Source organism: Mastigoproctus giganteus, chromosome 11 (assembly GCF_048544385.1).
Source record: "Mastigoproctus giganteus isolate SK-2022 chromosome 11, ASM4854438v1, whole genome shotgun sequence".
NCBI classification, from domain to species: Eukaryota; Metazoa; Arthropoda; class Arachnida; order Uropygi; family Thelyphonidae; genus Mastigoproctus; species Mastigoproctus giganteus.
This window is the reverse complement of record NC_143585.1, coordinates 79979050-79997861: the sequence shown is the minus strand read 5'-3', so window position 1 is coordinate 79997861 and position 18812 is coordinate 79979050. Positions and strand designations below refer to the sequence as shown.

The 18812-nt window shown below is 35.6% G+C and overlaps 1 protein-coding gene across 1 annotated transcript in view; it reads left to right on the top strand.

Moving 5' to 3' along the window:
* Tim17b (Translocase of the inner mitochondrial membrane 17b) overlaps positions 1–18182 on the top strand; it is a 103822-nt gene extending 85640 nt beyond the window's left edge. Inside the window, exon 7 of the mRNA XM_090385359.1 lies at positions 16174–18182. Within this exon, the coding sequence (XP_090241485.1) occupies positions 16174–16244 (71 nt within the window). The 3' untranslated portion in view covers positions 16245–18182. The remainder of the gene's footprint in view (positions 1–16173) is intronic.
* Positions 18183–18812: the final 630 nt, after the last annotated feature.

Sequence of the window (18812 nt, the reverse complement as noted above, 5' to 3'; positions counted from 1 at the left end):
AAATACATTGGTGGATAAAAAAAATGAATTATTCTTAACACGTTTGTTGCCATCTACAATATCTGTCTGTATAACATGGGCTTGAGTCTCTTCTAGATGATGAGGGCAGAGACTTTTTGAACTTTCTTCTCAGTATGCTAGATCACTCAGCCTCTGGTGAAAGTTACTTAAAAATCTATTCAGCAAGTCAGAATAATGGTTCTTAAAGTTAGGTGATTTTTCATCTAATGGTTGAAAAACTGATACAACAGTGAATGTGTTGAGGAATTCACAGTGAAATATGCAAAATCTTTCTCCTTTTCTCATAATAACAAAGGTCGCTAAGTTTTGTTTTTGCTGCCATAATGATGCCTCCGTAGCCAGGTGGGCAGGAGCAGCAGTACATAGCACATGCTTATATTAGACCGGGGTTCGAGCCCGTGACCACCAAATACGGAGCATGCGGAAAGGTCAGGGAATGATTGCCGGAGCAATATGGCTTTAGTTGCTAATGCTCCTAAAAAAATAATAATAATAATAATTAGCTGCCATAATTAACATTAGCATTAGTAGAGGCATTTGATGCAAGGAAAAAAATCAGTCAAAAAAATAAATAAATAAAATAAATAAATAAATAAAAAATAACCACTTCCACTTCATCCCTCTGTTCGTTCAAAATACCTGTTCAGCTGAGCCTTAAACTTATTTAGGCTATCAACTTCCATGACAAGGAATGGAAGTCTGTTCCACCAACCAACCACCCGCTGGCTAAAGGCAAATTTCCTCACGTCTATCCTACATTTGAATTTATGCCCTCTCAGGTGATTATTCTGAGCAAGAGGAAGAATCCCATCAGCATTGAGCATGATCAAACCATTCAAGGCTTTATACATCTCTGTCAGATCACCTCGCTGGTGCCTAGTCTCCAGACACTGTAATTTGCAAAACTTAAGCCTTTCTTCGTAAGAGCACCCCTTTGTTCCATTCACCAATCTTGTTGCTCTTCTCTGTACTCGTTTCACCATCTCTACATCCTTCTTGAAATGAGGCCTCCAGACCTGTATACAGTACTCTAGGTGTGGCCTGACCATTGCCTTATACAAGGGAATAATCACCTCCTTATCCCTGCTAGAAAAATTCCTATATATCATCGACGATACACCATGAGCTACTCTTGCAGCCCGTCTGCACTACTCAGAAAACTTCATATCTGCCTGCACAATCACCCCCAGGTCCCTTTCATTCTCTACCACTGTCAGTGTAGTACCACACACTTGATACGTTGCTCTGGGGTTGCTGTTTCCCATATGTAGTACTTTACATTTGTCAATGTTAAACTTCATATGCCACCTCTCAGCCCATCTGCTCAACCTTTCCAGATCCTGTTGCAGTAGCATAGTGTCAGTAGTGTCCTTGACAACCATGCCAACCTTCGTATCGTCTGCAAACTTGGACATCAAGCTTGATATACCATCATCAATATCATTTATAAATACAGAAAACAATAATGGACCCAACACTGAACCCTGAGGGACTCCACTAATAACATTAGTCCACGTTGAGCAGTGTCCATTGATTACCACTCTCTGTCTTCTCTCCCTCAACCGCCCCTTTATCCATAGCAGCAATTTGCCTCCAGTGCAACAGTATCAAAAGCCTTTCTAAGATCCAAGTATATAATATCAAAGTTATTCCCTGCATCCAGTTCTTTTGTGACTGCATCATAGTATCCAATCAAATTGGTCAGGCAAGACTTCCCCTTAACAAAACCATGCTGTGTCTGAGCTATAACTGAAGTCTTGTCTAGATGACCCTGCAGTGCTTCTTTAACCAGTGCCTCCATTAATTTTCCGGGAACAGAAGTTAAACTAGCAGGTCTATAATTACTTGTGTCGCCCTTTGATCCTCCTTTGTGAATTGGGGTCACATTTGCACATCTCCAGTCCATGGGTACTTCCCCTGAGTCCAAGGAAGCTCTCATAATTATGTTTAAGGGTTTGCTTACTTCCTTTGCTGCCTCCTTTAATATAACTGGATAGATCCCATCCACCCCAGGTGCCTTGTATTTATCTTCAACAATTTCTCCTCCACTTTACTCTCAGTTATTACAAGATTCTCTAGCTTACTGCCAGAATTGAATACACCTCTGGCATTCCCCTCGCTGAATAACTCCTCATGTGTGAATGTCGATGCAAAATATTCATTTAGTTTGTTAGCTACCTGAGCAGGATCATCAACAGTTGACCCATCGATATCAAGTGGACTGATCTGATTCATCCCCTTCCTTCTACAGTTTACATAAGTAAAGAACTCTTTGCTGTTTTTCTTTGCATCCCTTGCCAAAGATTTCTCGTAATCTGCCTTCGCCTGCCTAACCTCCTTTGTAACTTGGTTACAGATCAACTTATATCTATCAAAGGCTTCTGTGTCACGTGTTAATTTATATGTATCCCATGCATTTTTCTTCTCTGCCATATGTCTCATTAGTTCATCTGACATCCACTTAGGCCTAAACCTTGAACAATATTTCTTAGTTGGTATGTAAAGCCTAGTAGCTTCCAAGATAAGTTCTTTGAAAGCTTCACATTTTGAATTTGCTGTTGGTAACATCATCAGTTGGTCCCACTATATAGAATTTAAATACTGTCTCAGTCCATCGTAGTCGCCTTTACGAAAGCAATAACCCTTCCCTTTGCCCCTAATGGTAGTTACCTCTTTGAGTAAATCCCATTTCAGCACACTGTGATCACTGCCACCTAGTGGTTCATTTACCTGTAGATTCTTAATGCATGAAGAATCACTACTGATAATCAAATCAAGAGTATTACTCCCTCTAGTTGCCTCCCGAACATGCTGATGTAGAAAACAATCATCCAATAAATCCACAAAAGCCTTGCTAGTGTGTGAGTGACCAGCCCCCAAATTCCAGTCAATATCTGGGAAATTAAAATCCCCCATTATGAGACTCTCTGATTTACTGGCCCACTCTATTTCCCTGTACAATTTCTTATTATACTCATCAGAGTCATTAGGCCTATAACACACTCCTACTCTCAATTTTGATCTCCCAATGCTTATGTCACACCAAACTGACTCTACGCTGCACTGTCCAGCAATGTCGACTGGCTTCACTTCCTTGGATTTTATGTATTTCTTAACTAATAGCATAACCCCTCCTCCCTTCCTATCCTGTCTATCCCTTTTGTAGACATTGTACTCCCCAAATTCTAGTTCTGCATTCCTTATATCTGTGTGACACCACGTCTCTGAAATCCCCACAATATCTGCCTTTGATGTTTTGAGCAATACCTCAAATTCATCAAATTTATTTACTAAACTCCTAGCATTGCTGTACACGCAAGTATACATGCACCTGTTCTTTTTCTTAGCTCCGCTAACACAACCCATGTGTTTACTTGTACCCCAATGATTCCCAGCAGTCTCTGAAATGGCCTGCATCTTATTTTCCAGGCTGCGGCTCATTCCAATAGAAGCAGTGCAGGAATCACTTTCACCTCTGCCAGTGGCTACTTAATCTATTAGTCCTTGTATCCCTCAAAGCTAGCAGTTTTCCGACCCACCTAACACTGCCTCGATAGCATCAGCAAATATTCTTGCACCCTTTCTATTTAAGTGTATCTCATCCCTGTAGAAGCAGTCTCTCCTGTTAACAAGTACAGATCAGGCTGAAAAAAATTCTACCCCTTGAGCCTTGCACAATCTTTCCAGGGCCGAATTGATCGACAGGGCTCTCATCATATACTCCCTCCTATTGTGTCTGGGCAGAATTGCAGACACTTTCAAATTCAATCCTAATTCACGGCTTTTTTTCAACAGTGACCTGTACTTGTTAAGTAATTCCGCCAGTCTCCTACTCTTAATATTATTAGTGCCAACGTGTACAACTGGATCACCTTTTGTGCCCTTAAAAGATGATATCCGCTCTACGTCATCAACCTTTGGCCCTGGCAGACATACCCTGGTCCTGTTCCACCTATCCTTTTTACAAAGCATGTTTCCCGTTTCCCTGACAATAGAGTCACCAGCAACTACTAGTTCCTTTGGGACCAGCGCATTCTGCCTTGGGGGCTGCCGCTGTGCTGCGTGATCACCAAGTGCAAGCTCTGGCATTGGTGTGGGCAGCTGAGAGCTTGATGGGCCCCTCACTTTTAATCCTTTGAGGGCATCCACCCTGTCCTTCAAGCTCTCATATAGGCCCATAACAACGCTGAGTTGTCTCCTGATTTCCTTATACTCCTTGCATCGTGCACACACAAAGACATCCCCCATGGCAGTATCATGTCCCGTACCCGACTGCTCCACAAACATCAAGCAAGTAGTGCAATTTAATAGGCTGTGATTCAGGGGGCAACTGCCCCCCCCTCAGTTCTACCCTGAACCACAGCACTCCCATTAGCTTGAGCCTTTTGCTTTGCTGCTCTGGTCTGAGTCATGATTTCAATAAAATTTCAATTTCAGTACAAAATTAAAACCCTAAACTTATATCCCAACACAGTTATAACGCTATATTTATGTTTCAGTATCGAGTGTTATCTACGAAATCCCTTTATATAACTTCCGTATCAAGTTAAGTATTAATTATTTATTTTTACTAATTATTTATGTTACGTAACCCAAGTTGTTATATGTATAGTTAAAAGTACAATTTAATTGACAATGAAGTTCAACAAGATTAATTATCTGATTAATTGACAATATTATGTACTATACTATACTATATTAAGCTTATGCTATCTAGTTCGAGAAATTTTGTATCGCGTAGCAATGGCGGCAATTTACGAACGGTAAACACGTGGATTTGATACCCTCTCCGATACTAAGTAATACCTACAAAATCTCTAAGTTACTTTAAACTAAGTATCGTAAATAGGAATATAAAGCTACTCTAGAAAATAAGTTAATATGCCAAAAAACTTCTCTGTTCCAGGAGCGGCAAAAATGTACATCCGCACAGGCTACGCTCGTTCTATGTTATTTATAATATATAATTTTACATACTCTGCTAAAGAGAGAATAATTGTATTTTGGAATATTATTTGCTGTTTAATACTTTAATCCAAAAGTTTCCTCCTGTTTATTGCAAACTACTCTTGCCAATTACAGATACATAATCTAGTCATAGAGCACTTGTATGAACCAGTAATCAGTTGGAAGTTACTTTAGACCTGTTGAGAGTGAAGAGAGAAAAGAAAATTTCTGGGTTGGGCCACAGCTGGAAAAATGTACGTTTGATATACAGTTGTGTGGAATTAAATTATTTTTTGTGCATGGAAATTAGGTTACTATTTATGAAAGATATTGATCATGGATGCCACTTCAGGAGCAGCTGCCATGTTTGTTTTCAATACTGTTTTTCTGAGTCCGGCTAAAAGACAAATATTTAATCACATACTTCCACATTTGAATTGGATTGTTCTATCATCTTTTATTATTTTAGCATATAGTTGCATGTAATCTTTTCCTTTCCTGTATCTTCCGTGGTTAATATCTGTCATAAATAGTGACTTTTTTTATGCACACAAAAAATAGATGTAATGCCACACAATCCAGGAGAAATTTCAAAACTGTAATCAAACATATTTTTCCAGCTGTTCTAAAGTGATATCAAAGTCATCACCAGCCCACATTAGTGGTGCATGACCGTCCTATGTAACTGTCATGTGCTAAAATAAGAACTTTACTGAATAGGTGGCAGTGCTAACAGAGAGGAATATGATTTATTCAGTAAGTGAATAAGGGATATTCCTCTCTCTCTCTAGCAGATATGTATGATTATTCATAATAAACAATTTCTTATTTTAATATACAGCTTGTATATGTGAAGATGTGTAATAAGTAATGAAAGCAAAAGTGAAACTTGGCCATCTTTGTTGTTAGCTGCAAGAAATTACTGAATTTATTCATTGTACAATTGTTATCCTTCTCGTATTGACTAATTTGACAAGTTAACCATCTATCCATAAACATCTACCATAACTAAAGCAAAATACTTAACATATCATTTTTTACTGTATATAGTTGAAGGAAATCTGTTTCTTTCTTTTGGCAGCATATTTCATTCATGTTGGCTGGTAGTGAGACCTGTCATGTGTAGCCACTCTTTATCTTCTGGTTGTGGATATTATCCCATGATTTTAGAAAGAATGAACTTAATAGCTTTCAGGCACTCAAACTTTTCTGACCCTTAACCACCAATCAACACCTGTGCTGTGGTAGCAAGTCCACATGTTCAGAGGTTGTTCCTCTAACACAACCTGAAAGCATATGTAGTTAAAACAAAAAGCTAATTGTATTTGAAAGTAAAGTTTTACAGCTAACAATAATGCAAATTATCTGAACTGCATTGCAGATACCTTTGTACCCAGAATTTTTTTTGTATGATTCAGTGGAAGAATGACAAAATGACCATCCTGATTTATTCTCAATTAGTTTAACAAACCTAGCAATTTTCCTGTAATTAATGGTGTACCATCAGTAGTAACAAAAATTTACTTTTTCAAATCAAATTTTTATTAGTTTCCTAAAGTCACTGAATTTGTGTTCTATACATTATATCCCACTTTCTTTGTATTGTTGATAGAGCATGTGCATCTCTTCATTTTTCCTGATTTTCAATTGAAAGGATATAAGCAATAAGCTTAAAGGCACCATTTTTATCTTTACTCTCATTGAGTCATAGTCTGATATTGAGTAACATTGTGAAAGTAAGGTACATAAGTTTCAAATATAACCCTGCATGTTGACATCTTCTTGGGTGTCTTATTCCATCCACCATGTACCCAGAAAATAAATTTACACTTTGGACACTTATTTGTGCATGCATGCTTTTGTGTATATGTAAATGATAGAAAAGTAAATTTAAGTTTCACAAAATTTCTAACAAAACAGCCAAGAAGTGGTATTGACAAGAATGAGAATTGGACACATTCATCATACTCATCTCTTTCGATTATTGGGAGAAAACACACCCCAGTGCTCATCTTGTCACACGGCTAAAATGAACAGACATTTCTACTTGAAATTGATAGATTCTTTTAACTAAGAACACTTTGAATCGTGACAAATCTAGAGTAGGGATCTTGTGGGTAGCACAATGGGTGTAATCACTGTCCCATCGCCCCCCCCCCCCATCAGATGGAAAAGCCTTGGGTTCAAATTCTGTCAATGACGGCAAGAATTTTTATGGACTTGTTTCACAGTGTGGCTGAGTTAGTTTGTCTCTAGTGAGGGTTATGTGGTTTTTAATCCAAAAATAGGCAAATTAACTATAGAACGTGTGCAGTTTACAGACACAATATGTGAGGCCTCATAGCCTTAGTTGCTTTGGCACTTTACACATGCCTGAACTTCTAGGGACCTACTATATGTGCTCACTTAACCAGGTGGGCAGGAGCAGCAGTGCGTTGCACACGCTTCTTGATGAGACCGGGGTTCGAGCCCGTGACCACCATATACGGAGGTTATGGAAAGGTCGGGGAATGACCACCACATATCCCGGAGCAATATGGCCTTAGTTGCTAATGCTCCTAAAAACCAAATAACAACAACATATGTGCTCAGAAAATAAACCAAAAGCCTCTTTCAAATTTAAAACTGCAAGATTGAAATAAAATGAAAAGAACTCTTAGTAGTTAAAAATAAGTTTTGAGAGAAGAAATAAAATCTGAAAGTTAAAAATGCCAAGTGGTGTACCCTCATCAGGAAAAGCCATGAGATGCCCAACTACATATCTCCTAACGTTTCAATGACTATTCAATGTAGAATGAGTTGCACCAAAGGATCATGACCCATATCCTATGTACACAAAATATGAAAAAATAAAATTAGCTATTTGTCTGAACCAGAAGTGAAAAGAGGAAAGTTTGGAAAGATCAGTGGAATATACATATGCTGGAAAAGAATGTGTTTTAACTAGAGTTTCTCTATAACAGAAAAACATTTGCAGATGAATATGTTAGATAAATTGTCTAGAGCATAGGCTAAAATAAATTGTGATATGCCCCAACTGAATAGATTCCAAAACCTGGAAGAGATTGCTATGCAGAAATATCCAAAGCTTTTAATTAGGCCATGTTATACTTGTTAAAAAAAAAAATTCTTAGATGGATTTGTTAAAAAAACTAAGGTTGCAAAGTTGTTACACAATGCTACATTTCCTTTAGTAGTATGTCCCCTTCGTGGAATGTACCCAGAAAATAAATTTTCATTTTCTTCTTCTTTTCTCTATATCCCATTTCATTAGCTCCCTTCTTAAGGGGAAACTAGATGCCACATCAGTAGCCTGTGCTAATGGTGATCTGTATGTAGTGTGAAGGATCAGGATAAGGAGCACTTATTCAGCATTGTTACTGTGTGATCCTAATCCTTCTCTTGGACATTCATTTTGTCAAAGAGAACACATGAACAATATCCCTCAGTCAAAATAAGAAAATGCGCAACCATTAAGGTGTCTCGTTATTGATAAAAACTATTTGGCTTCAGCCCTAAATGCAGCAAAGTAAAACTTCCTTGAATATGACTGTTCCTGCACTTCCGTATGATACTCTCCAGAAATTAAAATGAATAAAAGATTAACGCAAAATAATTACAGTTAAAAAATCAATTAAAGTTAAATTAAAGTTAAATGTAAATGTAAATGTAAATTAAAGTTAAAATTAAAGTTAAATGTTAAATTAAAGTTAAAATTAAAGTTAAATGTAAATTTTGAAAAACGATTTTCCTTCCTGAAGCCGACAATGTTTTTCAATCGTGTGTCATGATCACAGGAATAGAAACGGAATGTGTGAGCTTGAATCTTAAATAGAGATTTGTTCTCACACATGCATGTGAAATGCCATAATTATTTGTTTTCATGCATGCACTTTTGCGCAAAAGACCACAAATTGGAGATTAGATATGGACGATGAATGTTAAAGAATTCTCATGTAATTTAGTTTCTGCAATTAAGTCTCGTATAATGGATTGGACACAGTATTTTGGCCTCGTTAAATAAAAATGTACGTTTTTCATTAACAGCATGAAAGACCAATTCTGACACTGCTGAACGAGAAGCATAAACTGAGGACACGTCCTGTTTTATGCAAACAATGAGCAGAAATCACATAGATCCTTGGTAAGACAAGTCGCAATCACTGCAAGAAATGTATACCAAGTCATTTATTTGTGTTGCGAAAGAGAAAAGAACTGAGCGATTGTTCAGTATAGTGTGTAATTTCCATATTGATCTGGCCACAAACTTAAATTCTGTATCTTTAAAGAATTTGTTAAGCTGCTTGTGCCACTGTTCAATGTATGGGACAAATAAAGTATTTTTTTATGTTACTATTGTTGATTGGTGTAGTTTTTTGTATCCTGTCCTTAGCTTGTACCCCAATTCTGATTATTATAGCAAGAGGGTAACCCCTATTTAAGAATCTGCTTGTTAATATTCTAAATTTCCGTATTTCTGAGTCTAAAGCAGATTCCATTTGAATATTTATAGGCATTGAGAAACCGATTAAAGATAATAGCCCTTTTGTAGGTGAAAGGGTGATAGCTGTTATAATGTAGAAGCATACCAGTATTTGTTGGTTTACAGTAGATGTTAAATTGGATTTTATTTGCATCCTGAGTAAGCGTGAAATTTAGAAAATTTTATGACTTAGTATCTGTAATTTCCCTTTCCAATGTAAAATTGAGTCTAGGATGAATAATATTAAACGAATGTAAAATATCTTGATAGTGCCACTGTCAGTAATAACAAGAACATTGTGGAGGGGTTTCTCCCCGAATAAAGTTCCAAAATTGTTGATTTATGTCTTCAAGTTTTTCTAAGTTCAACAGTGAAGGGTGACGAGTTCCCCCACCCCACCCAATTGATACCACCTGTTTCAAAAAAGTGGATTACTAATTGTGAAATTTGTTTATTTTGCTCTTGTTGGTCTGTGTGTGTGTGTGTGTGTTTTTTTTTTTTTTTTTTTTATTAAAATCTGGCTTTGCCAGATTTTGAAAACCTAATAATTGTTGCATGCAGATGTATATGGTGTGCGTTTGTAAATAAGAAAATAAGCTTTCCTTTTTGGTTGTACAAATTTTGATTTGCTCTCTATATATGTGAAGCTAATAGAGGAGTAATATAAGAGGAATTGAGCTAATGTTACTGCCTTTAATTACTCATCAACTCACATAGGAGCAAGTAGATAAGTATGTAGGTACAGTGCCACCCAGGCCTGTCACTATTAGAATGGGGGGGGTAAATTTGTAATTGAAATACATAGTTTATTTTCCTTTTCTTATGGTGAATTAGTTCTGAATTAATAAAAAAGAAAGAAAGAAAAAATTATATATAAAAAAACCTATATTTAACATAGATGAGAATCAGATTTGTATCCTCTGTACCTAGTAAATTTTTGCTTTAACTTCTAGATCACAAAGATTTATAAAGAGCAAAGTAGACTTCCCAGTTTTCTAAGGAGTTTCTGAATATGGGCTCATACTTGTTCATTGTTTTTTTGTTTTGTTTTTCATTTAAGGAATGCTCTTTCGTCATGAAGTTTAAAATAAATTGGAGATATTATGTGATTGTGCAGTCCCCTTTGTGAGATGAATTCTAAGACCACTGCTGAATATACAAAATTTGATAAGAAATGGAATTTAGAAATATTCACTGGAATAAAACAATTTATTCTGATTAAAAAATGATCTGTAGAATGATGAAATGTATTAAACACAGAATGTCAGGTAGTGAAATGCCAAAAAAAAAAAAAAAAAAAAGTACAGACCAGAGAGAGAGAGAGAGAACTGAGTGAATGTCAGATCAGACTTGGTCCCTAAGCATGTATCCATGAAAGGAGAAACTATTTTATGGCTTGAAAGTAACAAGATTATGAAACATATTTTGAGAAAATGTCTGTCTGCAAAGATGGCAGATGTGCAGTTACAGAGACTAACATCATATATCAGTGGTTTTCAACCAGGGTGGCGCCTCCATAGCCAGGCGGGCAGGAGCAGCAGTGCGTAGCATGTGCTTCTTGATTAGACCTGGGTTCAAGCCCGTGACCATCAAATACGGAGGATGCAGAAGGGTCAGGGAATGACCACTGCATATCCCTATATCCCTGGAGCAATATGGCCTTAGATGCTAATGCTCCTAAAAACCAAATAACAAACATCAACCAGGGTTCCGCAACAACATTCCGGGGGGGGCACATAATTTGGTTTTAAGTGACTTAAACTGGTTTTTTTTTTTTTTTTTTTAATTTATATATTTATTTCATTATAAAAAGGTTCACGGCATCTATTTAATTTTATGGTAATCTATAATTGATGTTTATTTAGTACGTGTACTAAATAAACATCAATTATAGTTACTAAATAAACATCAGTTAGTACATAATTTGGTTTTAAGTGACTTAAACTGGTTTTTTTTTTTTTTTTTTAATTTATATATTTATTTCATTATAAAAAGGTTCACGACATCTATTTAATTTTATGGTAATCTATAATTGATGTTTATTTAGTACCTCTATATAAAGAATAAAATTATTATACATGGCGTTTCAAAAGTGATCGTCGATAATTTAAAGGTGAACTGTACAGACTACAATATGCAAAAAAAAAAAACCTAGTAAACATGGGTCCTTGAGTGAATTGTTTTTGAGATAGTGCACATTTCTAGTTGGGAACCACCACTGACTTGTTTGTTTAGGTTAGGTTATGCTCATTCTCTCCCTTTCCCCTCTCTCAATGCTCTGAGACGTAGCAGGCATACTAGTACTTTTCGACGGGTTACAGCAGTGAAGAGTATGCGGTCATGCACTTCATGTATGGTAAAGCCAATGGCAGTGCACTCGAGGCTGCACATTTGTACCAAGAAGCATTTCCCAACCGAAACCAGCCCAACAGGTGCACATCCATCAGGGTACATCAACACCTTAGAGAACATGGGTGCTTTGCACATGGAGTACGAGCAGGTAGGCCCAGAAGCATAACACCTGATGTTGAGGAAAGGGTGTTAGAAAGAATAGAACAAAATCCAGGAATTTCAACAATGAGGGTTGCTCGATCATAGCAGTGTGTGACGAATTTTATATTGCCAATTACTGTACCCCTACCATATCCAGCATGTACAAGGTCTCAGCAATACAGACTACCCTCCCAGAGTGCTCCCATAGTCAGTAGCAGATCTTAACAGAAAATGTACATTATCTCCAAAACAGTTCATTTGTGGCGCAATGTTCACTGGGACTTTTTTGCTTATTTTACTTTGTACTTTTCATCTTTAAATTATTTACGATCATTTTTGAAACACCCTGTGTACATATATAATTTGTATTATGAATTGCAATTTTGTTTATAGTTATATTCTTGTAATAACTATCTTATAACATATTTTTTTAATATTATATATATATATATATAGTAAGCGCCGGTTATAGTGATCACATTTGCAAATTGAATGTTGATTCTAATAAGCGAAAATTGACAAATATTATCCAAAGGCTATAAAAATAAAGATATAAAGCACAAATTTACACTTTATTACCAATTAAATGGCCGACTGGGTTAGCCGGGTGGGTAAAGTGCCTGCCCGGCAACCCAAAGGTCGCCGGTTCGATTCCCGCCTCGGGCTTGGATCAAAGTACTGCAAAAACCTTAGGAGGTGCATTATGGCCACAGAAGCCTATGCGCCAACAACTACCAGGAAAAAAAACACACAATTAAATGATGCGTAGAAATTGGAAGAATATTCCAATTGTTACGTTCCGAACAAAATAAAAATAAATTTATGCTTACATATATAGCTTAATAGCTTAATTAATATACATATTAATTAAACCTAACACTTTGTAATATGATAACATAGTCACTTATTTTAGATTGCTTTAAATTATCACTACAAAGTCTATTTATAGATTTTTCAATATGTATAACAGTCTATATTCATGATCACTTGCACCAGTTTCTTCCAACGCTCTCCTCAGGATGGCTATAGCTTCACAAGTTTGCTGTTTTGTAACTGGAATTTGTTTGGGTTTATCTTCATTTTCCTCCTCCCCAGCCAAATTATGAGTGACAGACTGGGCAATTTCTTCATCTGTTAAAGCTGTTGTAACTTGTAGATTACCATCTATGTCTACCCAATCATTAAACTCCTGTTCACCCATGTCTTCAGGCTTTTCAACGTGATCAGTATCATGACTTAGTTGCCCATCATGAATAATTAATCCACATTTTTTGAAACAGTTGCTAATGCAGGTTTCGGAAACTTCATTCCAGGCACTCATTGTCACATGAAGTGCATCTAGAACAGTTATCTGCTTTGTGATATCGGATGATGTTCCTAAACCTCCATCCTATATATGGTTGGGGAAAGTTTTGAGGTGAAGAATCATATTCGATGATTCTTCACCTCAAAATTCTTCGTAATTCTTTGTAATCTTCTTTATTTGAAGATTACAAAGATAATCTTCAAATAAAGAAGCTGTCATCCAAGCATTATTATTGGCATATTCAACAGGCAGCTGTTTTACTCTTTTAAAACATCTAGGCGATTTACTCTTGCCGATAATTAACAGCTTAATCTTGATTGTTCCCGTCATGTTGCATGTTAAAAGAACTGTAATCCTGTCCTTGATCTTCTTTCCTACAGATGCAGGGAAATTTTTAAAAATCATGCAGTGGTCTGGGGTAGCCCTGTAGTATAACCCTGTTTTATCTGTATTAAAAATGTCTTCAGGATTATAAGTGCTTAACACAGTTTGCCAAGAAGTTTCAACCAGGTGTCAGCTGCAGAACCATCAGAGTCCTGTTTTTCTCCGTGAAGTGTTTCATAAACAATATCATGCCTCTCCTTCCATCTTGTCAGCCATCCGTCCATCGGCTTAAACTCTTTGTGTAGTTTTTTGGCAAAATCATTAGCCTTTTGAAGAAGAATGCTGTGATTGATTGGCACATTAAATGAGCTGGCCTGTTTGAACCAAAAGAACAGAGCTTCATCTACTGTTTGGCATTTCCCTTCACGCTTGCTTTTCCTGATTTCACTAATTTTTAATCACATTAGTGTTTAATGTGTGATGTGATTTTGACAATTTTGATAAAGATGACTGAAGCACTCCTAATTTTACTGCCGCTTCCCTTTGAGACATTTGCCTAAGTTTAGTTTATCGTATGTTTCTATAATTCGTAACTTCTCTTTTACACTCAAATTCACTCTTTTTCTGTTCACTGACATTTTTTTTGGTAGTAAAATTTAAAACACAGTAAAAAAGATAAGCAGACAGCATCAATAACAAAGCACACAGCACACACAAATTGGAACTAACACAACACACGCAAGTGAGACGAAGTTTGGATATAGAAGTTAAGATCAGATTTCAGCAAAGGGGAAACACATTTCACCATAATAACATGCAAACACAGAATTCTAGCTATCAGTATTATCACAAATGAATAAGGTTGGGTTTGCTACCCGTTTATTGCTCTAACAGAAAAGCCAAATAAACCGGAAACTGCAAATTGTTTTTATTGTTTTATGGTTGTGACCTCCAGAAATGTGCTTTAGAAAAATATCACAGAGGCGTTCAAAATTGATTCTTATAACCAAAAATGTGATTCTAGTTAAACGATGATTTGGATTGGTTCTTCGAAATTTGATTCTAGCAGCTGATTCTAATAACCAGTGATCACTATAACCGGCGCTTACTGTACACACACACACACACACAGAATCGGATCAAACAGGCAAAATATTGAATAGGGGTGCCACAAAATAAAATAAATTACTCAGGGTTGCCATTATTAAAACAAGGTCGAAAACCACTGCCATATTTTATAATTTTTTAGGCATGCTGGGTTTGAAAAAAAAAATGAAGACAAGGAACATTAGGACTGTTTTAAAATTGCAGTTTGAACTGATACATTGCTTTATAAACGTTTAAATCACAATAAATGTTATTAGCAGATTACAAAGTTAATATTACCAGTTTGAAATTGCATTATAGCTGATTTGTCCAAAGAGATATACACTGAGCAGCCACTTTATTAGGTACTCCTACTATTTTTCATGAAATGGAGTACTTCTTCAGTAATAGCATTGAGTGATATAAAGCTGGTGTGGCCAGGTATGTAGGGATGCTGTGTGCATGTGAAATTCATTGTGAGAATGAGAAAGTTCTAAAGACTTGAGTGACTGAATATGGTGTGGTGGCTGCATCAGATACACCAATATGCGTATCTCAAAGTGCAGCTCTTCTGGGTTTTTCACATATGGCTGTCTCGATGGTATTGAGATTCTATAACCAGATAACATCCAGCCAGTGGTAATCCTGTGGTCAGAAACCACTTGCTGATGTGAGAGGACAGTGGAGTCTGACAAGACTAACAGAAAGGTTATGCATTATCCATATAACAACCCAGTACAATAGTACTGGGTTGTTATAACAGATCATTCAAATTACAACCCAGTACAACAGTGGTAACCAAAGAGGCATTTTGGGATGTACATTCTGAAATGCCTTATCACAGGCGGGTAATCAGCTGACCCAGGTTCCACTCCTGTCAGCAAAAAAACAAAAAAGTATAGTTATAGTAGGCTCAAGGACACCAACACTCGAACAGTGGAGGATTGGAAGAACATTGCCTGCTGTTGTGAAAACAGCATGGGTCCATGCTTGCTGCCAGCAGTGTAGGCTGGTGTCATTATGGTGTAAGAATTTTTTTTATTTTTTATTATTATTTTTTTTTGGTGAAAAAAAACTGGTGGAGCAACATGGTACAGATTATCTGGAAATTGTTTCCAGTCAAGTGCATTCCTTCATGACTGCAGTATGTCCATCTGCAAATGGATTCTTCCAACAGGTTTATGTGCCTTGTCACGAGACCAGTATTATACAGAACAGGTTGCAGGAACATAAAAGTGAATTCAGCTTACTGTGTGATAGCCTTCACAGTAATAGAGATCAGAATGGAGCAGCATTCCTGTGGTGTGCACTTTCAGCATCTTGTTGAATCTAGGGTGTTCTGAAGGCTAGAGGGAGACCTATTAGCTATTAGTTGGGGTACCTAAAGTGGCAACTTGGTGTAATTGTGCATGTCCCAAAGTAATCTGAATTGATTTTTTTTTTAATGAGGTAAAATGGAAGTCTTATTAATTTGTGTAATCCCTCTAATGTGTTTGAGATTTTTCTCTTTCAGTCAATCCACAAATGGAGGATCCATCACAATTAGGAGCTGGTGGGCCATTTTCTACTCCCCAATTCCACTGAGAGTATTCATACTGTAAATTAGGATAATTGTCAGATTTCTTTTAATATTCCTGATTAAGAATATTGTCCTTGATAGATGTAATTTAGTTGAGCACTAATTTATTTGTGCCACCTGTAAATTTTAGCTTATATTTGAGTTTAAATGCAAAGATTTAATTAGCAAAATTATATATATAAATCTGTATATTTATTGATAAACTCTGAGTCACCCAGTATAGCCAGACTGCCAGTGTCAGTATACCTTTCCTTCAGAATTGCTTTTCTTGTCAGTAGGATAGTTCTGGGCACACTACACAAAATGAAAGCATGTACTGTTGTGAATTTTTTTTTTTTTTTCCTTTCCCTGTTTTTAAACAGTTGTTAGAAAAGTTTAAAAATATATATATATTCAGATAATAAGATCATAATCGCAGAAATGTCAGCTCCTGCACAAATGTAATAGGAATGTTACATTTGTGTTACAAACCAATGAGGCATTTGTTGAAATAATTAAGTGTTAAACTACCATTTTCCTTCATTTGAATGAAAAAATATGGTTAGATTTATTTCACAGTAATGGATAAACAATGCATATGAACCATGTTCTTGTCAATTGGTCATTTGAAATTTCTCTTGGTTATGGCATTTTTTAAAATATACAAATACAATGAATTGTGAATGCATTTAAAACTGTTGATGTCTTTCCTGCTGTTTCACTGCATTATTCACAACTTTTTTTTTATTAACTTGTAAAATCTCGTGTAGGATATGCTTGTTATCCAGTTTGTTGTTTATTCTTTTCTGTTTGATGTCTCCAGTTTCAGAATATTGAATTTGGTTCAGAGTTGAACTGACTTGACTCTCTTTAAGGATGGTGTTTTATTTCCATTTAAGTTTTTTATTCATTGTGTCACTTTTGTCCAGTCATATAACATCAATCTACATCTTCTGTGTAAACATTCATTTAACATTTGTATTTTGATTTGAATCCAAATGAAAAGTCTGCAAGCAGATTTTTGGTATACTAAATAGTAATGATGCTCTGTAAATAATGTCATCCATCAGCAAAGCTTAAAAATGTATAAAATTATACATAGTGAGCTCTGTACTATAATAAATTTTGTTTAGATATGAACATGTCTTAAGAATTGCAAACCACATTAGCAGGTGATATCTTGTCATACTGATTATCCAACATTCATATTTTTGTTTATTTCAATAGATAGGTGACTTTGATTCTTTATTATAAGAAAATTCTTTTCTTAAAATGGCTACACTTGATTATACTCTCTTCAAACTTTATCATTAAATTTAAAGTAAGAATATTTATTACATCCACAAGGAGATCCTATATCAGTTATTATATTAACAGATATAGAAATTGAAGCCAGTTTTTTATGCATCTTTAATACATTACTTCTAATTTCTGTTTTAAATTCATTAAAAAAACTTTACTCCTTACATATTAATTAATACATTTGCTGTTGTTTCATTGCAGTTATTTGTGGACTGATTAATTATTTTTATTTTTTTTTTGTTTTTTTTTGTTCATTTGTTCTTATTCTAAACTCTCATTTTTACATCATTTGAGTATTTCTTTCTTTGGGCATTCATGAATCAGCTCATCCATTCTGTAAATATTGAATCGCATTCTTTTGAATGCTGCTTAGTTGGTTCATTAATTCCAAATTATTGCGCCTGAAACATTTTCAAATAAAAGTAATTTTATTATGATGAATGCACTGATAATGTCATATTAAGAAGTCAAATATTTCTATGGTTTTCATTGTATCCTCGTATACCAGAAACACTGCACAGTATGCATCTATTGCTACAACATGGTATGTAAATGTAAGAAAAAATGTGCAGATGATGTGCAAAATAATTAACAGAAGTTACAGAATATATGAAATGTCAACAGTGCTGTTTTTTATAATAATAAAAGGAATTGTTGTTTTCTGCCTGATTATTATTATGTTCCTACAGAATTTCACTCCTCAGTTAACTTCTATGCAAGCATCTTAGAGAAGAGGGTTAGAAGTATTGCTGAATGTAATATTTGGGAAGAACAGACAAGTTTAAGGTCAAACTGGGGTCAAAATTTTCACCAAGACAAATTGTAAGTATATGACAAAGGGTAATGACAAACTTGTATAAAAATGGCATATCTGTATGAGTTTTAAAGGAAATATTGAGAGATGGTTTAATCAAATAAAATTTGCATATGCCTTACTGCATTAATTTTTTGATTGTGGAGATCATTCTACTTCCAGTAAGGACTGAATACTTAATGCAAAGGCTTGGGCTTAAGTTCATCTTAGAGACAAATACCATTATCCATGGTTCTGCCGATGTGGCTAATATATTTTTTAATTGTATAGTATTTGCCATGTATTAGTAGGGACGAATGATGCAAGGAAGCAGAATTTCTGCATCATCCAAAAATAATAATAATAATACAATATATATATATATAATAAACAGAATATTTACACTGTTCTCTCATTCCCGTGCAGTACCCATCAATTCTGCTTTGAATTTTGCCATACCTGCCTATACCATATGGGGGGGGGAAACTTATTCTACTTC